A 26,209-nucleotide genomic window follows, 5' to 3' on the forward strand; every position below is an offset into this window, starting at 1 on the left:
GGTATTGGCAGGTGAAATCCAACAATAGCCTAAGAGGGCAGTACACCTCGGCCAAGTGTGGTTTATCCCAGTGATACAAGGTTGTTTTGATTCATAAATGAATCTTTGTCATCACCATATTACTAGAATAAAGAAGGAAAGGATGATCACTGAAATAGATGCAGAAAAGACATTTGGAAACATTTATACCTGTTTTATGATTTTTTAAAAAAAACCTCAGTAAACTAAGAATAGAAGGAATTCCCTGAGTCTGATAAATGAACATCTATGAAAAACTTACACTAGACGTTGTACTTTTGATGGCGAAATATTGAGCATTTTATCCCTAAAATCAAGAACAAGGATGACACCCATTCTCACTCTTCTGTCCAACATTATACTCAAAGTCCCAGCCACTGCAATAAGGTAAGAAAAAAGGCAAATTGAAGTCACAAGGATTAGAAAGGAAGAAGTAAACTGTATTTATTTGTAGATGACCTGATTATTTATGTAGAGGGTCCTAAGGAAGCTACAGAGAATTGCTAGAACTATTAAGTGAATTTAGCAAGATTTCAGATATCAAGGCTAAGGTGCAAAGTTTATCGTTATACAGTAGCAGCAAACTATCGGAACATGAAATCAGAAATTACATTCTACTTGTAATAACAAAAAGTAAAATACTTAGTAATTATCTTAACAAAAGATATACAAGACCTGTTCACTGAAAACTATAAACGCTGCTGAGATAAACTGAAGATGATGCGGAGGGATGAAGAGAGACAGCATGTCCGTGATGAAAAGACTCAACCCTGTTAAAACATCGGCTCTCCCAGTCAAAATCGCAGCAGGTTTTTTTGTAGGAATTGACACAATTAGTCTAAAATAGGAAACACATGTGACCTGGAATTGCCAAAGCAATCAATCAAAGTGGAGCTGATACGTGCCCGGATTTCAAAGTTTCTATTCTACTTACAGCTTCAGTAATCCAGTCAGCCGCAGTGTCCCTGAAGAATAGACACACAGGTGAGTGGAACAGAATAGAAAGCCTGGAAATAGACCCCACCTCTATAGTCCATTGATTTTCAATGAAGATGTCAATGTAATTCCACATGGAAAGAAAAGTCTTTTTAGCAACTGTTTATACATAAGGAAAGAAATGACGCTTGACCTGCATTTCACCATACACAAAGGTGACTCAGAATGCAAAAGCTAAAACTGTAACACTTCTGGAAGAAAGCAGTAAATCTTAGTGACCATGAGGTCAAGGCAGAGATTTCTTAGGACATAAAAAACAAGAACCACAAAAGGAAAAATGGATGCATTCAATTTTATTAAAAATTTCATTAAAATTAAAAACATTTGCTCTTCAAAAGATGTCCATAAAAAAATGATAAGACGGGGGCCGGGCAAGGTGGCTCATGCCTGTAATCCCAGCACTTTGGGAGGCCAAGGCAGGCGGATCACAACGTCAGGAGATCGAGACCATCCTGGCCAACATGGTGCAACCCCGTCTCTACTAAAAATACAAAAAATTAGCCAGGCGTGGTGGCGGCCACCTGTAGTCCCAGCTACTCGGGAGGCTGAGGCAGGAGAATGGTGTGAACCCAGAAGGCGGGGCTTGCAGTGAGCTGAGATCACGCCACTGCACTCCAGCCTGGGCGACAGAGACTCCAACTAAAAAAAAAAAAGATGATAAGACAAACCACAGGATGGAAGAAAATATTTGCAATACATAAGTCTGATGAAGAATATGTGTTTTAGCTGAGCGTGGTGGTGACGCACACCTCTAGTCTCAGCTACTCGGGAGGCTGATGGAGGAGGATCGCGTAAGCCCTGGAGGTCAAGGCTGCAGTGAGCCACGATCCCACCACTGCACTCCAGCCTGGGCAACAGAGTGAAACCCTATGCCCCCCACCCCCGCCAAAAAAAAAGGTATATGTTGCAACTCCACCCAATTAAACAAAATGGGCAGAAGATGTGAGTAGGCACTTCAGAAAGAAGATATATAAGTGGCTAATAAACACATGGAAAGATGCCATCATTAGTCTTCAGGGAAATGCAGATTGTAATGACACAGAGATACTCCTGCACATGCACGGACACCCTGCGTGCACCCACATCGCCAGTGGGAGGGTATACAGCACAGCCACTGTGGAAGACGGCTGCAGTTCCTCAGAAAGTTAAACGTGCACCTCCCTGTGAGCCAGCCACTCTGCTCCCAAGAGAAATGAAGACAGATGTCCACATGAGGACATGTGCCAGGACCTTGGCCGCAGCTCCATCCAGTCACCAGGAACTGGGAGCAGCCCAGGCACCCACTGGCAGGTGATGGGCAAAGGCGGTGACGTTTGGCCAACACAGTGGAAAATCCTCCGGCTGTGGAAAGGAAGAAAGTGCGGATAAAACAACATGGAAGGATCTAAAGGTCAGTGTGTGCAACCCCTTTGTATAAGACCCTAGAAGATACAGCTGCAGTCTGGTCAGCTCCTGGCTGCCGGGAGCCCGGGCTTGTGGGGGCCACAGCGAGTGCTGGCAGCTGTGTGGGACCGGGCACCGTCCTGGCTGTGGTGGCAGCTTCAAGGGGGTGGTCACACTCACCCGCTTGTGTACTTTACACGGATGTGGTTTATTGTATGTAAAGTACATCTCCATGAAGTTGACTAAATAGCAGATGAAAGTGTTGATTGAAATCTTGGACTTCTGGTTCCTGAATGGAAATGATGTTTTGTGACTTAATGTGGCCCTCAGGATGCCCTTTAACCAGAGAGGGAGCAGAAGGGTCTGTGATGTCTGGAGTTTTCCACTGAGCAGGGGAAGACGGTCTCTGCTGGGCAAATGCTAAAGGGACAAAAGGAAAAACTAAGACTGGATTGCGCTGTGTGGTGGGGCCAGCGGCACGCCTGTGACTTCAACACGCTCCATCTTAAGACTGGATTGCGCTGTGTGGTGGGGCCAGCGGCACGCCTGTGACTTCAACACGCTCCATCTTAAGACTGGATTGCGCTGTGTGGTGGGGCCAGCGGCACGCCTGTGACTTCAACACGCTCCATCTTAAGACTGGATTGCGCTGTGTGGTGGGGCCAGCGGCACGCCTGTGACTTCAACACGCTCCATCTTAAGACTGGATTGCGCTGTGTGGTGGGGCCAGCGGCACGCCTGTGACTTCAACACGCTCCATCTTAAGACTGGATTGCACTGTGTGGTGGGGCCAGCAGCATGCCTGTGACTTCAACACGCTCCATCTGAAAGGATTTCACGTCAGAGAGGAGGAGCTGAATGAGGAGAGCATGCTTTTTGTTTTTGAGACGGAGTTCCCCTTGCACAGGCTGGAGTGCAGTCTCGGTTCACTGCAGCCTCCACCTTCTGGGCTCAGGTGATCATCCCACCTCAGCCTCCTGAGTAGCTGGGACCTCAGGCTCCCGCCACCAGGCCCGACTAATTTTAAACGTTTTGTAAAGACGGGCTGTGTTGCCCGGGTGGGTCTCCAACTCCTGAGCTCAAGCATTCCGACCACCCCCACCTTCCAGAGTCCTCCGGCAGGCTCACACCTGGGCAGCCTGGTCAGTTTGTGAGGCCATGACCTGAATCCAGCATGGAATGGGTGACAGAGTGGACCGTCCCTGTGCGGAGACTGGAGCTGTGTCCTCCAGGGCCTCCGTCTCCCTGCTGCTCACAGCCCTTGTCCCAGGACCCCGGCCTAGGCCCATCAAGAGGAGCCCCACAGGCCTGGCTGGGCCTCAGCCCCTCTCGGGGTAACTTGCCAGGGAGGCCCCTGAGCCAGTGCAGTGATACCACTTGAAGATTTGTGCGCCTGGCAGGCGTTTCCTCCCTTAGGAAGGCAGGGCCATGGTGCCAGGTCCTGTGGCTGGAAGTGCAGGGGGGAGAGAGGGGGTTTGTGCGGGAGGACCGGTGTCCACCAAGTGCAGCCTGAGCCACTGAGCTCCGTACCTGGTCCCTGAGCAAAGGCCGGGCCGAGGGCCTGTATCCCAGCGAGGGCCTGTATCCCAGGCACTCTCACCCGCAGGAGGCCAGGAGGCCAGCTCGGGGGAAACACTCATGGAGACAGCCCTGCCGAGGCCCCCACAGCCCAGGGACAGCCCCTCCAGGACGCCCTGCTCGACAGCCAGGGGCCAGCAAGGGTGTGGACAGAGGGCCCGGACTGGACCCAGACCCCGCACTGTAGGCCACGGCCCACCTGGGTTGCCCTCACGTGACCACGGCCTCACCTGCTGTCTTCATCTGCAGGACTGGGCCGGGGTCTGCAGGGCTCAGCTGAGCCCATGAGCTCCCAGAGCTAACCCCTGACCACCCAGGCGGGCAAAGGGCTGATGTCGGTAGTCCCCATCCTGGAGGGGCAGGTAAGGCCCTGCCTACACCTCGCCCCACCCGTGCCTCCAAAGGCCCCAAGCCTTCACTCTCACCCCACCTCCATTTGGCTCCACCTTCCCTGTCATGGCCCTGCACCCCTGCCATGGCCCTGCCCCATCTCCATTTAATTCAGTCATCTGCCGCGGCCCCGCCCCACCCCATCTCCATTTGGCCCCACCCTCCCTGCCACAGCCCCGCCCACTTCCATTTGGCCCCACCCTCCCTGCCACAGCCCCGCCCACTTCCATTTGGCCCCACCCTCCACCACAGCCCCACCCATCTCCATTTGGCTCTGCCCTCCTTGCCTTGGCCCGCAGCCCCCCCAACATCTCTTGACCCCACTTTCATTTGGCCCCACCCACCCTGCCTCAGCCCCACTCCATCTCTTTGGCTCTGCACGCTCCTCCCTGTTGCAGGCTCTGCGCATCTGCTCCTGGCATGGCACTGCAGCACCTCGCCCTCCTGGCTGGCCTTCTCGTGGGAGTCGCCAGCAAGTCCATGGAGAACATGGTAGGTGCCCTCCTCACGTGTCCACGTGGCCTAAGCCAGAGCCTCTGTGGAGGGCGGTGGGCCCTTCCCCTAGAGGGTCTAACCCTTCCACCTTTAGGACACTGATGTTCCAGCCCCAGAGGTGCTGACCAGGTCCACTGCTGGGGTCAGAGGGGCCTGTGCCTCGCAGAGGGGAGCCCACCGCTGCCTGCTGGGTGAGCACCTGCTCAGGAATGGCTGGGTCAGGTGGGGCCCCCACGGTGAGGCATCCTGGCCCGCAATGGGAGCAGCTCTGCCAGCGGTGACAGCACAGCATGCCGCGCATTGCTATCGGGGAGTGTAGCTGCAGCGGCTCCAGACTCCCAGGCGGAGCGGGTGGAGGGTGGGGACCCCTCACTAGCCTGGCTGGGGCGTTTGAGGGACCAGACCTGGGCCCCTCCCTGGCGGTGTGGATTCTATCCTGCACTCCGCAGTCACCCCTGGACGCCCTCACCGTTCACTGCATTCAGGTCACGAGAAACAGCACAGCTGTGATCAACACACAAGCTGAGGGCACCCTGAGCCCCCCAGGCCTGTCCAGTCTGCCTGTGGTCAGGGAATGGGCCCTCACACACACCGTAAGTGCCAGCACCCAGCGCACCTGTGCAGTACCTGGGCACCTGGGCGTGAATTCGTCCCCTGAAATGCCAGCCAGGCCTGGGCACTTCCTCTGTGGGGTCAAGCGGAAACCCCTGATGGAGAGCCTCCGGAGACTTGCAGAGAATGTCGGTGGCGCTGCCATGGCCTGCGGGTGCTGCCTCCTGGGGGTGGTTTACTCTTCCAGGCCCAGCTTTTCCTTGGAGACCGCCCACCCAGGGTCCCACAGGGATGTGCACTGTGGCTGTGAGGCCCCTCCTTGCTCCCAGGCCCACAGGGGACAGAGGGCCACCCGATGCTGACTCCAGAAGAGGCCGGAGCTGCGGGCATTGAGATCTGCTCCCATGGCACCCCTCAGCCGCTGCTGCTCTGGGCGTGAGCCTGCCTGGCAGGCGCGTCCTGGAGTTTCACTGCCGTGTCCCCTCCAGGCCCAGCTGCCCGAGTGCTGTGTGGATGTGGTGGGCGTCAACGCCAGCTGCCCAGGCGCAAGTCTGTGTGGTCCAGGTAAGCCGCTTTGTCCCAAGCAGATTCCAGACCGGCCCCTGAGCCACTGGTGTGTGTGTGCCCAGGGCCCTCCCCTCGGTGACAAGGACAGTGCTCATCTGTGCTGCGGGACCGGGGGAGTGGATGGGGCAGTGAGGGCTGCGGAGCTTGGGGAAGGACATCTGAGCCTCCTTTCTGGCGGGCGGCCTTGAGCGGCAGCCTCATGAGAAGACTGGCCCAGCAGAGGGCTGGGAGCAGAGGCAGGAGCTGAGATCAGAAAGGTGCCTGGAGAAGGGTCTGGGGGAGTGGCCCATGAGCTCAGCCATTCTCACGGGGCTGTCCTGGCTCCAGGGGCCTCTGGCAAAGCCCAAGACATTTTTGCCTGTCCGTGCTCGGGCAGAGGTGCTGCTGGCCCCTGGTGCGTGGAGTGGAATGCCAATCAACAGGACGCCGCGAGGATGCCGGCCTGTGTCAGCGTGCCATGGGCAGGCCCTGTTCATCAGAGGTTCTGGGAGGCTGCGGAAGGGACTGTCTGGGGGCAGCTGGATGTCAGGAGGTTGAGGCTGGTGGGGGCAGCCAGTGGGAGCAGCCAGGGGAGGGGAGGACAGAGTGAGAAGGTGCAAGGGCCACTCCTTGGCGGCCCTTGGCGGACTTGGGGCTGAGATGCCCCAGCTGTACCTCCAAGGGCCTTGGCACTCCCATCCTGGGGGTCCAGCCCTCCCATGATGGAAGAACCCAGAAGGGCTGCTCCTGGGGACTCAGGGGCCTCGTGAGGAGGGCGTGGTCAAGACGGCGGCTGTGGCAGCCAGTGAGGCTGGGCGTGGGGGTCCGAGGCTGGGCGTGGGGGTTGGGGAGGCCACAGGAAGGCAGTGATGACATCTGAGGCACAAGCAGGGTAGGAGGAGGAGGGCACCGCTCTGAGGGAGAACAGAGGGGCTGGGAGGAAGCTGAGCACCTTGGGGTCCTCATCCTCTGATGCTGAAGCCCTGGTGGCTGGGTGAGAACCACTCCCCTGGCACCCCATGGCAGCAAGAGTGCTGGGGCCGTGGCGTCTCCTGTGAGGGACTGTGTACCCCAGGTACTGTGTGGGTGCAGGCAGCTGTGCAGCAGTCACGGTGCCCACAGAGGGGCCAGGCCAGCGGGTCGTGAAGTCCAAGGGCCGAGGTGGCCCCATGCACAGGCGCAGGGTGGGGACCGTCTGGCGCGCGTGGGGAGGGGCCGGGCCTGCGGTGTTGGATACGCTTCCCCCTGCGTGCGGCCCCAAGCCAGGTCACGTCTCCGCTCGGGGAGGCAGCGGGCACTTCTGGGGACAGTGCTGCACTGGTGTTTGGCTCCCTGCCGTGGACTCCGTTCTTTGGCATCCGGGGCAGAGACTCTCAGACAGAGCGAGCCTCGCTGAAGTCACCCGAGCCCTGTGCCAGGAGATGCCAGGAGACAGAGGCTGCCCCCAGTGCTGGGAGAGCGCAGCTCCACCCTGGTAGGACTGAGCGGGTGGACTTCCATTCTTCCAAGAGGTGTGTCTGCAGAGTGACCCCTGTCACAACCGTGCCGGGGTCTCAGGCCCACTCTCCACCGCGGGGTCCCCGTGTCGCCGCGGCCCGTTTATATTCAGATCAGTCTGTGAGGAAGGGTCGAGGTGTGTGGTCCACCCGTGGCCCGCACCAGCGTCCGCACCGCAGTCGGCATCAAGAGTGTGTCTGCTCAGCTCTGGGCTGAGTGTTGGAGATATTTAGAAAGTCAAGGAGTCAAAGTCAATTCCTGTCCTTAAAGGCGCCCTGGCCGGTGGGCGGAAATGAGGCTTCAGGCGCAGCATCAGCTTCGGGGTCGGGGGAATGAGGCTTCAGGCGCAGCGTCGGCCTGGCGGGGGGATGAGGCTTCAGGCGCAGCATCGGCTTCGGGGTCGGGGGAATGAGGCTTCAGGCGCAGCGTCGGCTTGGCGGGGGGATGAGGCTTGGTTCTGCAGGATCCCCCGAGAGAGACCCGGGGGAGGGTGCCAGGGTGTGGAGGTGACAGATGGACCAAGGGTCGGGATCAGCTTGGGGCAGGAGGCTGTGCTGCTGGCGGGTGGGCCTATCCTGCTTGGGCGGCATGAGGGAACACGGGGTGCGAGGCAGCCGCTCCAGGCACTGCAGATGGGGGTCTTGGGGGAGGCGTGGGGGGTCCTGGGGGAGGCCATGGGGTGGTCCCGGGGAGGCGTGGGAGGGTCCCGGGGAGGCGTGGGGGGCCCTGGGGGAGGCGTGGGGGGCCCTGGGCGAGGCATGCGGGGGTCCTGTGGGAGGCCGTGGGGGGGGTCTTGGGGGAGGCCTGGGGCAGGCGTTGCAGTGGGCGTTCTTGGGGAGTCTGTGGGGTGAGGGCTGGGTGGTGGAAGCCGGGCCCAGCCTCCAGTCCTGCAGAGCACGAGCCCCCCCAACAGGCCTGTTCATTCTGGATGCTGCCGCCTACCACTCTCTGAAGTACGCAGTGTGGAGTACTCAGGGTCGGGGTGCTCAGGGCTGGGGTGCTCGGCGTGGAGTGCGGCCTGGAGTACTCGGGGCTGGGGAGCTCGGCGTGGAGAGTGCAGCGTGGAGTACTTGGGGTCGGAGTACTCAGGGTCAGGGTGCGCAGTGTGGAGTACTCAGCGTGGGGTGCTCAGGGCCTGGGTGCGCGGCGTGGGGTGCTCAGGGCCCCGCCATGCTCCCTGGGGGTGTCCTTGTCTGCCGCCCACCTACCCTCCAGAGCACGTTAGTATCTGGAATGAAAGTTATCTCACCAACTCAAATAGAGAATCATTCCCAGGAGACCCAGCTGGTGTGGATTTTGCTTTGGCTGACATGCCCGTCCTCTGCCCCACGCAGGCTGTTACAGGCGCTGGAACGCGGACGGGAGCGCCAGCTGCGTCCGCTGTGGGAACGGAACCCTCCCAGCCTACAACGGCTCCGAGTGTAGAAGCTGTAGGTCTGCCCGGCTCCCCCCGGCTCCCTTCTCACAGCTCCAGCTGTGGGAGACACTGTGGGAGTTGCTGTCTGTGTCCCCACCTTGCCCCAGAGCCACTGTCCACTGGGGAACAGCCCCGGGAGCCCCCTCCTCCCAAGTCTGCTGGGCCATTCGGGACAGCTCTGTGGTGAGGGCTGCTCCGCCCCCTCAGCCCCTCACTTTCATATTTCCGGCCTGAGATCCCTTCAGGGTGCACGTGGGTGTCCCCGTGGGCTCCGTGCACACAGGCTTCCCACAGTTCTGCTCTCCCACAGTTGCTGGCCGGGGTGCGCCATTCCCCATGAATAGAAGCTCAGGGACCCCCGGGCGGCCACATCCTGGTAAGTCTCAGCAGGCCACAGCCACCTCTGCCGGTGTCCTGGGGGCTGGGGGCCGTCGGAGCCAGTGCAGACCCTGACCCTTGACGCAGCCACAGCAGGCTCAGGGTCTGCAAAACAGCCAGAGGGGAGTGTGGCAGCCCCTGCAGCTTGGGGTCAGCTGGTGTGGGTGGGGGATGTGGGGCGTCATGGGGGGGCTCTGCCACATCTCTAAAGGGCCGTAGTTAGGGGAGGCCCTGATGGCCACACCGCACTCTCTCAGGGTCACACAGCTCACAGCCACACGCTCTCAGGTTCACATTCATGGCTCACGGCCACACCGCACGCTCTTAGGTTCACACTTAAGGCTCACACTCACGGCTCACGCTCACACCACACACTCTCAGGTTCACACTCACGGCCACACTGCACACTCTCAGGTTCACACTCACGGCCCTGAGCTGGCCTGGGTCCATTGCTGACCTGAGTGGCAGTGTTTTAGGGTAGGGTTGGCCTGGATGGGCTCCTGGCCTCCTGTGGCTCTGTGCTGGGGCAGGAAGGAGCGAGGCCCCCAAGCCTGGCAAACACGCCTGTGTCTCAGGGTTGGGGAGTCTCCTCCCCAGCATCTCAGAGCACACCCAGCAGCCATTGCCAACTGTCCCGAGCCCCAGGCCAGCAGCCCTGGCCTGTCCTGGCCCAGGCAGGTGGAGGTGAGTGGGGTGCAGGAGCACCTGCTGCCAGCTTGAGGCTCTGCCCTGTGTGGGGGCCCCAGGGCCTGTGCTGAGCCCGGAGGAAGGAACAAGGCTGAGAACCCCCTGGCTTTCAGGGGCAACTGGAATCGGAGAGGCGTTTCCGCAGAGCCCGGCCAGGGTCAGCCCCTGTAACGCTCCCAACATCCGAGCTCCTGAGAGAAGCTGAGGCCGGGGCAGGTGGTAACTTTCCCAGACCCCGCGGCCAGATGCCCAGGCATGGCTGAGCCTGCAGGGATGACCAGGCCCATGTGCAGAGCCCTCGGCACCCACAGCCGGTCCCGTGAGGCTCAGGCATGTTCAGAGAGCAGCGCATCTGCCGTGTGCAGGGGGCACCGGGGGCCAGGCGAGGAGCCAGGGCCACCGTCCTGCCCGTCCGCTCAGCGGTGTCTGTTTGCAGGGGCTCTGCGCGTGGCCGCCTCCCTCTTCCTGGGCACGTTCTTCATCAGCTCCGGCCTCATCCTCTCCGTAGCTGGGTTCTTCTACCTCAAGCGCTCCAGTAAACTCCCCAGGGTCTGCTACAGAAGAAACAAAGGTATCTCCCGGACCAGCACCTGCCCCACGGGAGGGCACAGGGCAGGCGGCATCCAGCCGTGGAGATGGGCCTGAGACTGGAGTGTCCCAGGCCAGAGCAGGCTGGCAGAGGCCAGGAGGGAGCAGGGCCTGTCCTGTGGCTTTTGGGTCCCGGTGTGAGAAGGCCCGTCACTTCCCGGAAACAGCCGTGTGTGGATTTGAAGGGTCGAAGCACCAAGGGGCCTTCCTCGGGGCCCAGAACCTCTGCTGGAGCCCTCTTCCGGCAGAGGCGTCTCCCCGGGGCCCTCAGGGCATCACGAGGGGTGAGTGGAGCGGGGCCGGGTGGCTCTCAGCAGCTTGGACTTGCCTGGGCTCCTCCAGCAGCCATGGTCCCCCCTCCCCTCTCCTGGGGTCAGGGCTGGCCAGGCTGGTGCAGGGCCCACACCCCAGCCTACGCCACGCCGTACACACGGTCACCCCGGGCCTGGGCACTGACCCCTTCCCACTGGAGAGACGGCCTTGTGACTGTGGTGCCTTCAGGTGGGGGCGGGTTCTGAGCAGGGTCCGTGGTGCCTGCCCTCATTGTCCAGGGCCGGCCCCCGCAGGGTCCCTGCCAGGCAGATGGTCCAGCCAGCAGTTCGGACCCCGAGGTGAGCACTTGGCCAGACTGTGATAGCCGAGCTGGGGCCTCCTCCCAGGTCTCTGGGCAGCCCCACCTGGCTGCTGTGAGACCCCTGTCCATCCCCCTCAACGTCTCTCGGGGTCTCAGGGCCCAGCCTCCAGTCGGGAGCCCGCTGCCAGGGTCTGCTGCACAGCCAGGCACCGAGAGGCCCCAGCCTGCTCAGCATCTCTGCCTATGGGCACCCTTGGAGCAGGGCAGGGCTCAGGGCTTGGTCAGCCCTGGTGGCCACGGGACGAGAAGCCAGGTTGGCCACGATGCCACGGCACCCCCATCGCGGGGGCACCATGGAGGCAGAAGCCCACGGCCGTGGGGCTCAAAGCCACCTCGTGCCTGAGGCTCCTCCCGGGAGGGTGGGAGGGCAGCTCCCCTGGGACCCTGGAGCCTGGGGAGACGCTTCTCATGAGGGGGGCTTGTCCCCTCTGCTGAGGCGAGAAGGTGGGTCCAGGGAGCGGGGACTCACCTGGGGTGCTAGGGAGGCCCCCGCACCTGTGAGTGCCCCGGAGGAATGTGGCAGGACCGAGGGCCAGGCTGATGCACTGCAGGGAGAGGTGGGGGGAGACCCTGCAGCCCCGGGGCCTCTGCTGCTCCGAGGACGCCGCACTGGGCTGAGGCTGAGGCAGCTCCTCGCTCTGCTGTCCCGGACACTGCACTGGGCTGAGGTTGAGGCAGCTCCTCGCCCTGTTGTCCCGTGGACGCCGCACCGGGCTGAGGCTGAGGCAGCTCCTGGGCTCCAGGGTGACTCTCCGCTTTCTCCCCCACAGCTCCGGCCCTGCAGCCTGGCAAAGCCGTAAGTAACCCGCGTCATCCGGGCTGAGCGTCCCTGGCCGCGTGTGCCTGTGCCGGGCCATCCCGAGTCCTCACTCTGCCTTTCTCTCCTTTTCAAGGCTGCAATGATCCCCCCGCCACAGTCCTCAGGTAACAGCAGCTGTCGCATCCCCCTGTGGGGTTTCCCATCTCTGGGCCAGTCCCAGGGTGCTCTGTGGGTTTGTCCCCAAACGGGTTTGCCTGGCTCTGGATCTCGGCCACCCCTGCCCGGGTCCCCAGGAGACCCACCCACAAGGCAGGGCCAGGGCCGGATTTGGCCGGCGCCCCCTGCTCTGGATCTCAGCTGGATTTGGCCGGCGCCCCCTGCCCGCCCCCCTTTAATCCCCGTGACTTCCATGCTCTTTCCTGTTCCCGAGACGTGGGGTCTGCAGGAAAGGAGGACCCACCACGACAGGGCAGACCCCCAATACCTGCTCCTCCTTGAAGTCCAGCTCCACCCGAGGACAGACGCAGCCGGCCTCCGCCAGGCCCTCCTGAGCAGCCATCGCTTCAGTGGTGCTGGGTCAGGCGGACCCAAGAGTCAGCCCGGTTAGGACCCATTTTATGTGCGGGGCCACAGACACAGGCTGAGTGACCGGCGCACAGCCACACAGCTCCAAGGCCATGAGCAGGGCTCACCCGGCCTCCGTCCCCCTGTGCAGAGGTCTCTCATGGGGGCAGGTGACCGTGCCTTTAGGGGACAGACAGTTCTCCATCAAGGCTGGACCTGCCCCGTCCCTAAAGCAGCCCTGTCTGCAAGTGTCCAGCAGACCCCACGGTGCCCGAGTGCCCCGGGGCTGCCAGCTTCAACAGCAGACCTTTAATCTGACTATCCTAGAGTTCAGAAGTCCAAAACCAAGGGGCAAACAAGGCCACACGCTTCCCGAGGCTCTGGGGAGGACGCTGTCTGCCTTCCCAGCCCCTGCCGGCTCAGGCATCTGTGGCTGCGTTGCCCGTCTCTGACCCCTGGTCCCACGGCGTCTCCCCCACCTCTGCGTCTTCTCTCTCTGCCTCTCTCTCAGGTGGGCCCTGGCCGTTGTTTCAGGGCCTGCCCGGGGAACCCTGGGCGATCACACCTGAGACCCTGACGTAACCCCCTGCAAAGCCCCTTCTTCTAAATAAGGTCACATTTGAGGTCTCGGGGCTGCGGCCTGCTTGTGGCCCCCTGAGGTGCATGATGCTCTGGGACCCACATCTCTGTCTTCGGGGATCGCCTGGCCCTTGTCCAGGCCCCGGGGCCCAGGGTGTAAATGAGAGGACACAGCCGGGCAGGAGGAAGCCGTCCCTTTCCCGAGCCGGAGCTCTGAGGGCGCCTTAGGGGCAGGGGGCATCTGGGTTCCCACCTGGTCAGAGTAAACAGCCCCGGGCGCCTGTGCCATATGCCCGCTCCCGAGAGCCTCCGGTGAGGGCTGAGGCCTGCACTGTCCCTGCTGTCCAGGTCCCACTCTGACCTCGCCTGTCTCTGACCCGTTTCAGTACGGAAGCCGCGCTACGTCAGGCGGGAGCGGCCCCTGGACAGGGCCACGGATCCCGCTGCCTTCCCGGGAGAGGCCCGTATCAGCAATGTCTGACCTGGAGGCCGAGACCACGCCACGCACTTGGCAGGGACCCGGAGGCCGACACCTTGGCGGGAACCAGCACAAAGTGTTGGCATCGCCTGGCGCCCAGGACAGTCCTGGGCACAGCCTCGGCTCTGAGTCCCTCCGCCTCCCAGTGACGGATGCCAAAGGGTCCCGGGCCGCCTGAGGCTCCTTCCCACCACAGCCATCTCGTTTATCGGACCAGGAGCAGGCATCCGTGAGACCTCAGAGCTTCAGATTGAGGCCTTGGGGGGTCCGGGCCCCCCCCCAGGAAACACGGTGAGGCCCCAGCGCCTGCAGCCAAAGCTGGCACGATCTATGGGGCAGGTGCCGCTCTGCCTAGAAAAGCCAGGGGCTCTGCTGCCGTGCCCTCCAGAGCCCACGGCGGGCAGGACTCCTCCAGCACCACCGCACCCAGTGGCCCGAGACCCCTCTGAGAACAGTGAGGCTGGTCCTCGTGCCGTTCCAGCCGGTGCCCGGCCAGTGGGGAGGACGCAGCCTAGGAACCAGCTGCCTGAGACCAGGGTGCCTCTGGGCTGTCCTCCCGCGTGGCGGAGACCCCAAGCACGCAGCCACCCATTTCCGGAGCTGCAGGATAGAGCTTCCTCTTGATCTCTGTTTTTAAGCAGAAATTCATTGTGCAGAAAAGTCCACCAGAGCTCTGCGGCCCCGCTCGGATCCGCTGGACCCCCATGCCTGGCTGATCCCTGCCCACGTGGGGCAGGCCCACATCTAACCCCCACAAGTCACTGCCTCACTGCACCTGCCAAGGCTGCCCTGGCGCTGAGTCCTGGGCTCCCTCCCGGAGTTCCTGGGAGAAAGGTGCCGTCGTGGCCGCCTCCCGCACGCCAGGCCCGGGCTCCACCGTGGGTCTCAGACGCCCTGCGGCACCGGCACTGTCTGCTTTAGCATGGGACCCCCATCTGAGGGGTGGCCTGGCCTTCGGGGTCCCCACGCTCCTTTGCGAAGTCCACTGTGGGTGCCATCATGGTCTCCGGGACCTGGGCCAGCGGGAACGTGGGGGCACTGGGTGTGCTGATATAAAGTCGGCATTACTCAAGCTGCGTTCCGAGCTGCTCTCTCCCGTAGGATCCTCTGTTCTCTAAGTGCAGGTCGGGGAGCAAAGCCCCTGCCAGGCTGGCCCCACGCACTCCGCCACCGTGTGCTGGGGGCAAGGAGGTGGGACGGGGGTGGAGGAGAGTCCAGGTCGGGGCTGCCTGGTTGGGACCCCCGCCCCCCCCGCACATTTTCTGCCACAGGCCCATTCCCCAGATGCAACCTGTGCAGGTGGGACCTGCGGTCCCCGACCCCCCAGCTTGGACTGAGGTGGGACAGAGCATGGGTGTGCGTTTCCATCGGCCAGCCGGGCTGCGTGGGGGCTGCAGACACGGGCCCCGGGAGGGTTGCCATGGCCATCTGGGGGGCAGCAGGGTGGGGGTGTTTGCTGACAGTGATGGGCCTGGCCAGAGAGGGCTGAGCTGGGGCAGGACAGGCCTTGAGGGCAGAGGGCCCGGGCGCCAGGATGCCAGAGCGCTGGCCCTGCTCTCGTAACCGTGCCCTCCACCCAGGCAGAAACGTCCACTGCCTGGAGGGTCGTGTCCTTAGACACCTGCGTCCCTGTCCCTAAAAACCCCCAGCCTGAGGTTTGCAGCCAGGGAGTATCTGGGGGAGCATTGGCTCTGCCCTGGGCCCTGGCCCAAGAAGTGTCCTGGGGCTGGGAGGGTCACCTGGTCCTGGGGAGAAAGGGAGGGACTGGACAGCCCAAGGCCACTCTGAGCCCGGTACCCACCGCCCCACCTGATGCCCTGGGCCACGCCCCTGTGACGCGGGAGCCCCCAGACTCCTCCTGTGGGGAAGGAGACAGGGACCGAGATGGGGGCGGAGGGAAGGAGACAGGGACCGAGGTGGGGGGCGGAGGGAAGGAGACAGGGACCGAGGTGGGGGCGGAGGGAAGGAGACAGGGACCGAGGTGGGGGCGGAGGGAAGGAGACAGGGACCGAGGTGGGGGCGGAGGGAAGGAGACAGGGACCGAGGTGGGGGCGGAGGGAAGGAGACAGGGACCGAGGTGGGGGCGGAGGGAAGGAGACAGGGACCGAGGTGTGGGAGGAGGGAAGGAGACAGGGACCGAGGTGGGGGCGGAGGGAAGGAGACAGGGACCGAGGTGGGGGCGGAGGGAAGGAGACAGGGACCGAGGTGGGGGGCGGAGGGAAGGAGACAGGGACCGAGGTGGGGGCGGAGGGAAGGAGACAGGGACCGAGGTGGGGGCGGAGGGAAGGAGACAGGGACCGAGGTGGGGGCGGAGGGAAGGAGACAGGGACCGAGGTGGGGGCGGAGGGAAGGAGACAGGGACCGAGGTGGGGGGCGGAGGGAAGGAGACAGGGACCGAGGTGGGGGCGGAGGGAAGGAGACAGGGACCGAGGTGGGGGGCGGAGGGAAGGAGACAGGGACCGAGGTGGGGGCGGAGGGAAGGAGACAGGGACCGAGGTGGGGGCGGAGGGAAGGAGACAGGGACCGAGGTGGGGGCGGAGGGAAGGAGACAGGGACGGAGGTGGGGGCGGAGGGAAGGAGACAGGGACCGAGGTGGGGGCGGAGGGAAGGAGACAGGGACCGAGATGGGGGCGGAGGGAAGGAGACAGGGACCGAGGTGGGGGTGGAGGGAAGGAGTCCACATCCCCCTGGAAACTCCACTCGTGCATTTGCACCAGGCTGGGCGTCTGGTTTGGAGGATAAAATCGGAAACAGGCACGAACAGCAGGTCCAGCCAGGCAGGGTCTGGAGGCCAGGCCAGACACAGACAGGCACCTCCCAGCCCACCCTCTGAGCAGCCCCCCAGGCCCCATCTCTCAATTCTGGGTCCCCTCCTTCTCCCACCCAGTGGCCCAAACCAAAAACCCAGGGTCACCCTGACACCTCCACATATCCCCCTCAGCTGGCTCCCCACGTCCCCCAGCCGCGCACTCGCGATTGGCCCTTGGGCAGCACGTGGTCAGCCAGGACCTGTGGCAGCGAGGGGCACGCCCTCCTCACTGGGCACAGGAGGGACGCACTGAGCTGGGCCTAGGGGCGGCCCCAGCACGTCAGGGGCAAAGCTAGACCCAAGTGCACGTCCCGAGCCCTGCTCCCCCACACCGGCCTCCCCTCTGCACATCTGGGCCCTTGGGAAAGAATTCCAGTCCCACGACCAACAGAGCCGCTGCATTTGCGGCAATGGCCCAGCACGGGGCGGGGCGGGGTGGGGCGAGGCCGGGGGCCCCACAGCAGCCTGGAAGGCCCCTCCCCGCACCGGCCGCACCACGTCCCCAGGCCTGGCAGTGCCAGGTGTGACCCGTAACCGAGGCCTGGAGGGGAAGGAGTCCCTGAGAGGGCGTGAGGAGACCGAAAGTGAAGGAGGTGAGGGGTCAGGTGCTCACACCAGCATCCACGTCTCAAGCGTGGGCGCGCGTGCTCACACACGCCCACACGCTCACCAGCCCAGCCTCCCGCCCACTGGCTGCGACGGAGGGGACCAGGCGGGCCCACCCCCTGCCCTGGAATCTGCCAGCCAAGCTGCTCCGAGCCTCCCGAGAGCCCTGAGAGACCGTCTGAGCTGAGGGAAGGGGAGCTGCTGGCTCCTCTCCTGCACAGGGAGGCCTGGCCTGGCGCCGAGACCACACATTCCTCCGGCCTTTCCTCACCTTTGCCTCCGGCACGAGTGTCAGCCGGGAGCCCAGAGTGACCTCAGTGCCGGGATATTCCCAGGAGCTGTCGGGAGGACGTTCCCAGAGCCGCAGGGGCCAGGGCGCTTCCTGGAGGCGGCATGTGACCTGAGTCACGGTCCTCAGGAAGCAGGAGCCTCCGACGAGCGCTTTCAGGGCCTCACAGCGGCTCCCGGCACGGAGTCCCCGTAGCCCCAGCCTCCCCCCACGGAGTCCCCGTAGCCCCAGCCTCCCCCCACGGAGTCCCCGTAGCCCCAGCCCCCCCCCACGGAGTCCCCGTAGCCCCAGCCCCCCCCCACGGAGTCCCCGTAGCCCCAGCCTCCCCCCACGGAGTCCCCGTAGCCCCAGCCCCCCCCCACGGAGTCTCCGTAGCCCCAGCCCCCCCCCACGGAGTCCCCGTAGCCCCAGCCTCCCCCCACGGAGTCCCCGTAGCCCCAGCCTCCCCCGACGGAGTCCCCGTAGCCCCAGCCTCCCCCCACGGAGTCCCCGTAGCCCCAGCCTCCCCCCACGGAGTCCCCGTAGCCCCAGCCTCCCCCCACGGAGTCCCCGTAGCCCCAGCCTCCCCCCACGGAGTCCCCGTAGCCCCAGCCTCCCCCGACGGAGTCCCCATAGCCTCAGCCTCCCCCCACGGAGTCCCCGTAGCCTCAGCCCCCCCCACGGAGTCCCCATAGCCTCAGCCTCCCCCCACGGAGTCCCCGTAGCCTCAGCCCCCCCCACGGAGTCCCCGTAGCCCCAGCCTCCCCCCACGGAGTCCCCGTAGCCCCAGCCTCCCCCACGGAGTCCCCGTAGCCCCAGCCTCCCCCGACGGAGTCCCCGTAGCCCCAGCCTCCCCCCACGGAGTCCCCGTAGCCTCAGCCTCCCCCCACGGAGTCCCCGTAGCCCCAGCCTCCCCCCACGGAGTCCCCGTAGCCCCAGCCTCCCCCCACGGAGTCCCCGTAGCCCCAGCCCCCCCCCACGGAGTCCCCGTAGCCCCAGCCCCCCCCCACGGAGTCTCCGTAGCCTCAGCCCCCCCCCACGGAGTCCCCGTAGCCCCAGCCCCCCCCCACGGAGTCCCCGTAGCCCCAGCCTCCCCCCACGGAGTCCCCGTAGCCTCAGCCTCCCCCCACGGAGTCCCCGTAGCCCCAGCCTCCCCCCACGGAGTCCCCGTAGCCCCAGCCTCCCCCCACGGAGTCCCCGTAGCCCCAGCCTCCCCCCACGGAGTCCCCGTAGCCCCAGCCTCCCCCCACGGAGTCCCCGTAGCCCCAGCCTCCCCCCACGGAGTCCCCGTAGCCCCAGCCTCCCCCCACGGAGTCCCCGTAGCCCCAGCCTCCCCCCACGGAGTCCCCGTAGCCCCAGCCTCCCCCCACGGAGTCCCCGTAGCCCCAGCCTCCCCCCACGGAGTCTCCGTAGCCCCAGCCTCCCCCCACGGAGTCTCCGTAGCCCCAGCCTCCCCCCACGGAGTCCCCGTAGCCCCAGCCCCCCCCCACGGAGTCCCCGTAGCCCCAGCCTCCCCCCACGGAGTCCCCGTAGCCCCAGCCTCCCCCACGGAGTCCCCGTAGCCCCAGCCTCCCCCCACGGAGTCTCCGTAGCCTCAGCCTCCCCCCACGGAGTCCCCGTAGCCTCAGCCACCCCGCACGGAGCCCCTCACAGAGCTCCCACCCCTCCCCAGCTCTTGAGTCCCCAGCCCTCCCTGTCTGAACGCCCAGCCCCAGCCCTCGCCCCGCTCTCTGAGCATCCACCCCTCCCTGTCTGAGCACCCAAGTCCACTCTCTGAACCCCCCCAACCCCCGACTGAGAGTCCTCATGGAACTGGCAGGGGTCCCCCCAACCCCCGACTGAGAGTCCTCATGGAACTGGCAGGGGTCCCCCCAACCCCCGACTGAGAGTCCTCATGGAACTGGCAGGGGTCCCCCCAACCCCCGACTGAGAGTCCTCATGGAACTGGCAGGGGTCCGGCCCTTCCTGAGCCCAAGTCCCTGTCCTCCTCCACGGGGTGTTGCCCCCCGGCCTCTGCAGTCCTGGTTCCCACTTCCCAGCATCCCTTGGGCTCCAGGATGCCCATGGCAGCCCTGGGGGAGCCTCTGGGTCCCCACTGAGGGGTCGGCGGGCACCTGCATGGGAGTTGCCTGAGGGCAGTCTGTGGGGTGGCCCGGCCAGCTCTCCCACTAGGGTGGGTCCCTCACTCCCAGCCCCACCCAGTGTGACACCCCCCCAGGCTGGGGTGTGGAGTCCCAGCTCAGGTCCGGCCCAGGCCTCATGGCGGGGATGGGGCTGTGGCAGCCGGGTCGGACCTGCCCTTGCATGAGGTCCACTGGGCTGGGAGAGAGACGCCTCAGTGAGGTGGGGAGCTGGCAGCTGGACAGCCTGGGGGTGCAGCTCTACACCAGGCCCTCGGGCCCACAGCGGGGTGTGCGGGGGACGGGGCAGCCCATGCCACTGGCTGCTCCTCTGAGACCTACACAACCTCCATCCCAGCCCTGCCAGCCTCAGCCCCCAGACTCTCAACCAGCTCCAGCCCTGGTCTTTGCACAGACCAGTCCTGTAGTCTGCTAGGGCATGTGGACATGGCATGTGTGTGTGTGTGGACACAGGGCACGTGTGTGAGAGCATGTGGATGTGGCATGTGTGTGGACACGGCATGTGTGTGTGTGGACACGGCATGTGTGTGTGTGGACACGGCATGTGTGTGTGTGGACATGGCATGTGTGAATGTGGACACGACATGTGTGTGTGGACATGGCATGTGTGTGTGTGGACACGGCGTGTGTGTGTGTGGACACGGCGTGTGCATGTGTGGACACGGCGTGTGAGTGTGGACACGGCATGAGAGTGTGGACACAGCATGTGTGAGTGTGGACATGGCATGTGTGGACACGGCATGTGTGTGTGTGGACACGGCATGTGAGTGTGGACACGGCATGTGTGTGAGTGTGGACACGGCATGTGAGTGTGGACACGGCTTGTGTGTGTGTGGACGGCGTGTGTGTGTGGACACGGCATGTGTGTGGACACGGCATGTGTGTGTGTGGACACGGCATGTGTGTGGACACGGAATGTGTGTGTGGACACGGCATGTGAGTGTGGACATGGCATGTGTGTGAGTGTGGACACGGCATGTGTGGACACGGCATGTGTGTGTGTGGACACGGCATGTGTGTGTGGACACGGCATGTGAGTGTGGACACGGCATGTGTGTGAGTGTGGACACGGCATGTGTGTGTGTGGACACGGCATGTGAGTGTGGACACGGCATGTGTGTGTGGACACGGCATGTGTGTGTGGACACGGCGTGTGTGTGTGTGTGGACATGGCATGTGTGTGGACACGGCATGTGTGTGTGTGGACACGGCATGTGTGTGGACACGGCATGTGTGTGTGTGTGGACACGGCATGTGTGGACACGGCGTGTGTGTGTGGACATGGCATGTGAGTGCGGACACGGCATGTGTGTGAGTGTGGACACGGCATGTGAGTGTGGACACGGCATGTGTGTGTGTGGACACGGCATGTGAGTGTGGACACGGCATGTGTGTGTGTGGACATGGCATGTGTGAATGTGGACACGGCATGTGTGTGAGTGTGGACATGGCATGTGAGTGTGGACACGGCATGTGTGTGTGGACACGGCATGTGTGTGTGGACACAGCATGTGTGTGTGGACACGGCGTGTGTGTGTGTGTGGACACGGCATGTGTGTGGACACAGCATGTGTGTGTGTGGACACGGCATGTGTGTGGACACGGCATGTGTGTGTGTGGACACGGCATGTGTGGACACGGCGTGTGTGTGTGGACACGGCATGTGAGTGCGGACACGGCATATGTGTGTGAGTGTGGACACGGCATGTGAGTGTGGACACGGCATGTGTGTGTGTGGACACGGCATGTGAGTGTGGACACGGCATGTGTGTGTGTGGACATGGCATGTGTGAATGTGGACACGGCATGTGTGTGAGTGTGGACATGGCATGTGAGTGTGGACACGGCATGTGTGTGTGGACATGGCATGTGTGTGTGGACACGGCATGTGTGTGTGTGGACATGGCATGTGTGTGAGTGTGGACACGGCGTGTGTGTTGACACGGCATGTGTGGACACGGCGTGTGTGTGTGGACATGGCATGTGTGTGGACACGGCATGTGTGTGGACACGGCATGTGTGTGTGGACATGGCATGTGTGTGTGGACACGGCATGTGAGTGTGGACACGGCATGTGTGTGTGTGGACACGGCGTGTGAGTGTGGACACGGCATGTGTGTGTGTGGACACGGCGTGTGCATGAGTGTGGACACGGCGTGTGCGTGAGTGTGGACACGGCGTGAGAGTGTGGACACAGCATGTGTGAGTGTGGACACGGCATGTGTGAGTGTGGACACGGCGTGTGCGTGTGTGGACACGGCGTGTGTGTGAGTGTGGACATGGCGTGTGTGTGTGTGTGGACACGGCATGTGTGTGTGTGGACACGGCGTGTGTGTGAGTGTGGACACGGCGTGTGTGGACACGGCATGAGTGTGGACACGGCATGTGTGAGTGTGGACATGGCATATGTGAGCTTCCGGACACGGCACGTGTGTGAGAGCCTGTGGACATGGGGGCATGGAGCGTGTGAACACATGGCCCATGTGTGAGAGCAGCCACGTATGTGTGTGGATGAGGCAGGTGAGCACATGGGTGGCTGTGGGCAGGGAAGTGGCAGGAATGGGCTGTGAGGGCAGGCAGCAGTGAGCAAAGGGCAGGGGCAGGCTGGGCATAGGTCGTGGGGGGCTCGGGGAGGGCCCCTGCTAGGAGGCCCACCCAGGAGCTCAGGGGCCACAGGGACCTGGAACTGCGGTGAGCAGCTTCCAGCAGGTGCTCCAGCCTCCTGGGGCTATAGGGAGAGAGGGCTTTGTCCAAGCACACACCCCAGCCCAGACCTGCCCAGGCTGCAGCGGCTGTGCTGACCCCTACCCGGCTCCGACCCTCACCCCTCCCTCCCTGCCCTCCAGCTGCCTGTCCCGCCAAGGAGAGGAGGAAGCCAGCCAATCCCTGAGGCTTGCGGCCACACCCTTGGCCAGCACGACCCATAGGGTATAAATAGACCTGCTTGGGAGCCCACACCCGGCAACTCACACCTGCCTCAGACCAGAGCTCTGTGCGGGTGACGGCGCACGCATTCCTTGTGTCCCCGCCTGTCTTGGACAGAGCAGAAGCCACACCTGCCAGACCAGTGCCACCGGGACAGCTGCTGGTGGCCGGCCCCGGGGAGGGATACCTGCTGGGTGAAGCACAGGCCGGGCCGGGCCCGGAGAAGAGGAAGCAGACGCTGCCAGGGCAGGGCAGCCCAGGGCCTTGGAGCCCAACCGTGGCCGGCGAGGAGGACCATGCCCGGGACCCGCTGACCCCCGGCCACCAGGTAAGGCCAGCTCAGCCCGTGTTCACCCCTTACCTGCACAGGCTCAGGGTGGGGCACCATCGTGGAGGGGTGGGGCCTGGTGCCAAGGAACCGGTTCTGTGGGGTACACAGGTCGCAGAGCACAGTCCCCAGGTCCCGGTGCCTGGGGCACTCACGGCCTCACAGTGACGGCGTGTGACTCAGGTGGTCACAGTGACCCGCCAGCCTGTCTGGGACTCACTGGCAAGTCAGGGGTGGGGCGGGGCAGTGCCAGGAGTCACTTCTGGGGCAGCCTCCTGGGCCCCACGGGGACGCACGGCCAGGCCCTTGAGTCTCACTGTCACCCTTGCCCACTTCCCTCCAGGTGGGACCCCTGTGGCTCCCTGCAGCGGATCCTGGGTGCAGGGGAGGGGCGGGAGGTGGAGCAGGGTCCCAGGTCAGCTGAGATGCCCACCTGAGCCATGCCCAGGGGCAGAGCAGCATCCCCCAGTGTCCGTCCCCCAGGGTCCCTGCCATGAAGTGGGATTGGGTCAGGGAGAAGAAACAGCCACTCAGTGGGCGGCTGAGGGTGCCCTGACCATCACCTGACCATGAGGCAGTGGGCTGGCCCAGAGGGAATGGCTGGGCTTATCCAAGTCCCACCCCCCAACTGTGCACATCAGACCCTCAGCAGCTAGACAAGCTGGCCCCGCAGGCCGCAGGTCGTGCCTGACATGCACCTTCCTCGGGCACTGACCCCTGCCCCTGCCTGGGCCCTCCCTGTCGTCCCAAAGCCCCCGGGGATCAGCCCGGTCCCCAGACCCAGAGACCCCCACACCCCACCCTCACATAGCTGCCTGCAAATCAGGCCTGCACCGCCCAAGCCAGGCACCCATCCTGGGATCCGAGTTCAAACTCACTTCACTTGACTTGGAGTCCCTGGCCTGCCTGAGAGCCGTATCTGCCAGGGTCCAGGGCCCGCCAGCTCCCTTGGGGTGGCTCTGGCTGAGTCACCCATGCTCTGGGTGGCCTTTTCCACACTGTGGCATTGTGTGAGTCCCGTGATGTGGGCCCAGCCTTGCAGAGCTCCGACATATACAGTGACGACTGTGGCTATTGTCATCCTCACCGTTATTTCTGCCCGGGCAGCAGGGCCAGCCAGGTGGGGCAGGGCCAACAGGAGGTGTCTGCCGAGCAGTCAGCGAGACCCCCCTACACACGGCCTGCATTCCCGGAGCAGGCCTGGGGCCCTGTGGGAGGCTCACCCCGGTGCAGCCATGTGATGGGGTGGAGAGGGCAGGATTGCATGTGGGGCAGAATGACCTCCAGGGGCACCGGAGGAACTTTCTGGAGTGGCGCGCAGGAAACAGAGTCCTTCCCTGGATCTCTGGAGCGAGAGAGGGGAGGGAGAGATAAAACACCACCAGAAAGGGGCGGCCGGTGATTGCTCACCACAGTCCCTGTCCCACAGCTCAGAGACATGTCGTCAGGCCAGCAGGTGTGGCACACGGCTGTGCCACCCCCTCGCCGGAGCAGCTCCACAGCCTCGATGCCCAGGTCCCCCGGCACCCCTGGCTCGGAGAGGGTGGCCTCCCCCCTGGAGTGCTCCATCTGTTTCTCAGGCTATGACAACATCTTCAAGACACCCAAGGAGCTCTCCTGCACCCACGTCTTCTGCCTGGAGTGCCTGGCCCGGCTGGCGGCTGCTCAGCCTGTGGGCCGCCCCGGCGGTGAGGCTGTACCTTGCCCCTTCTGCAGGCAGCCCACGGCCGTGCCGCCCGCCGGAGCCCCCGCGCTGCGCACCAGCCTCCAGCTGCAGGCCCGGATGCCGGCGCATTTGCGGCGTGAGGAGCCTGTGTGGCTGGAGGGCACCAAGCTGTGCTGCCAGCCACTGCCCACCACACCTGGCCGCGAGCCCGGTTTCGTATGCGTGGACGTGGGTTTGAGCAAGCCTGCCGAGCCGCCCGCGCCCGCCCGGGACCCTGCCCCCCGCCGGGGCCGCCTGGCCCGCTGCTGGGCGCGCTGCAGGGACTGGAGGCGCATGGCACTGGTCTCTGCCCTGCTGCTGATGCTCTTCTGCGTGGCACTCTGGCCGGTGCAGTGCGCGCTGAAGACCGGGAACCTGCGCTGCCTGCCCCTGCCCCCCCGGCCCCCGGCCACCAGCACAGCCGCCTCCCCCCTCGGGCCTCTGACTGACAACTAGGGCCAGCAGCCTCTGCCCAGGTCAGCCGCCCTCGCCCAGCTCCACGGGGTGTCCCCCACCGGGGGGCCCAAGGACACAGCAGCCACTGGAAGTCGGTCCCCGAGGACGCGAAAGGAGCCTGGCATCTCTGAGGACTCCCCCGGGGCCCCACCAAGACCAGGCTCCATTTAGCTTGTCCACCCCTCATTCTCCAGGCTGGGTCCTGATGGGGTGGACAAGAGGGTCCCCAAAGCCTCCAAGAACCGCAGTCTCACCTGGCGCGGTGGCTCACGCCTGTCATCTCAGCACTCCGGAGGGCTGAGGCAGAAAGACCACTTGAGGTCGGGATTTTGACACCAGCCTGGCCAACATGGTGAAACCCCATCTCTACTAAAAATACAAAAATTAGCCGGGCATTGTGGTGGGCGCCTCTTAGCTACTGGGGAGGCTGAGGCAGGAGAACTGCTTGAACCGGGGAGGTGGAGGTGGCAGTGAGCCAAGATTGCACCACTGCATCCAGCCTGGGCGACAGAGGGAGACCCTGTCTCAAAACAAAAAAAAAGACAGGCTCGTACAGGAAGGGCCCAGGAGAGCAGCTGGTCAGCGTCCCCGCCACCCACACACCCTGTGAACTGCCTGCCAGGGAAGCCCCTTGCCAAGAAGGAAGGGGCCTTGCCGTGCTTCCACTCATGCTGACATTTCCCCGCAGGGCTGGTCCTGCCATTGGGTGGGGGTGCTCATCTTGCCCTCGGACTGTGGGGAGAGAGTGGAGGCAGGGCAGCCCCCCAGTGCAAGGTAACCACAGAAACTTCCAGCTGCCCCTCCAACCTTGTGAATTGTACCTTTTACAATAAATTATCTGTATCCATCTTTGGCAAGAGGGCCTCACCCTGGGTGCCCCTGCTGCAGCCTCAACCCAGAGGATACCCTGACGGGATGAGACTCCCAGCAGCCACTGGGACAGGTGGGCCCCAGGTTCTAGGGGATCCAACTCCCAGCCCCTCTGGCTGCAGACAGGCTGGGGGTTTCTGGAGTGGGCTGGCGACTCAGCAATGTGAGGCTCCCCAGGGAGATGGGGAGAGGCCCAGGACACTTGGGGCAGGGCAGGCTGGACCAGGGGGAGGGCTTCAGCTTGGTTCAGAGCCCGGGGGCTGACAAAGGGGGCCTTTCTCTTCCCCCATCCTCTGCCGTGGCCATACTAGGCCACACCTCCAGGAAGTCATGCCCCCATGGCCCTGCTAGGGTCCCTGAGAACTGGAGAACCACAGAACCATGACCCCTGTGGGAACCCAGAAGCAAAGGTAACAGCCAGCGTGCAGCCTGCAGATCCACTGACTCTCCGGCAACTCCCAGGGCCAGCCTGGCTGGGGAAGAGTCAGAGGTCAGCTACGTGAGGTATCGGCAGGAGGCTCGCCAACCCCAGCCCTACCCCGTCAGTCATCAGCCCCAGGA

The 26,209-nt window shown here is 63.6% G+C and overlaps 2 protein-coding genes across 15 annotated transcripts in view; both read left to right on the forward strand.

Moving 5' to 3' along the window:
- C1H1orf159 (chromosome 1 C1orf159 homolog) overlaps positions 1 to 14,612 on the forward strand; it is a 36,675-nt gene extending 22,063 nt beyond the window's left edge. For 6 of the 14 annotated variants that reach the window (XM_008977405.4, XM_063595294.1, XM_034951729.3 and 3 more), the window contains 9 exons: positions 4,225 to 4,337; positions 4,764 to 4,857; positions 5,901 to 5,976; positions 8,790 to 8,885; positions 9,183 to 9,248; positions 10,374 to 10,508; positions 11,930 to 11,955; positions 12,053 to 12,521; positions 13,449 to 14,612. In XM_008977405.4, coding sequence (XP_008975653.4) covers positions 4,786 to 4,857; positions 5,901 to 5,976; positions 8,790 to 8,885; positions 9,183 to 9,248; positions 10,374 to 10,508; positions 11,930 to 11,955; positions 12,053 to 12,521; positions 13,449 to 13,543 — 1,035 coding nt within the window. In that variant the 5' untranslated portion in view covers positions 4,225 to 4,337; positions 4,764 to 4,785 and the 3' untranslated portion in view covers positions 13,544 to 14,612. Of the gene's footprint in view, positions 1 to 4,224; positions 4,338 to 4,763; positions 4,858 to 5,345; positions 5,454 to 5,741; positions 5,977 to 6,101; positions 6,237 to 7,248; positions 7,470 to 8,789; positions 8,886 to 9,182; positions 9,249 to 10,373; positions 10,509 to 11,929; positions 11,956 to 12,052; positions 12,522 to 13,448 lie in introns of those variants that run through there. The other 8 variants (XM_055100113.2, XM_055100123.2, XM_055100069.2 and 5 more) reach the window with 8 other exon arrangements.
- A 7,736-nt stretch (positions 14,613 to 22,348) lies between these two features.
- RNF223 (ring finger protein 223) lies at positions 22,349 to 25,624 on the forward strand. Its single transcript, XM_034951747.3, has 2 exons — positions 22,349 to 22,617; positions 24,047 to 25,624. The coding sequence occupies exon 2, from the start codon at positions 24,056 to 24,058 to the stop codon at positions 24,776 to 24,778; it is 723 nt and encodes a 240-aa protein (XP_034807638.1). The 5' UTR covers positions 22,349 to 22,617; positions 24,047 to 24,055; the 3' UTR covers positions 24,779 to 25,624.
- Positions 25,625 to 26,209: the final 585 nt, after the last annotated feature.

Source organism: Pan paniscus, chromosome 1 (assembly GCF_029289425.2).
Source record: "Pan paniscus chromosome 1, NHGRI_mPanPan1-v2.0_pri, whole genome shotgun sequence".
In the NCBI taxonomy this organism is placed as follows: domain Eukaryota; kingdom Metazoa; phylum Chordata; class Mammalia; order Primates; family Hominidae; genus Pan; species Pan paniscus.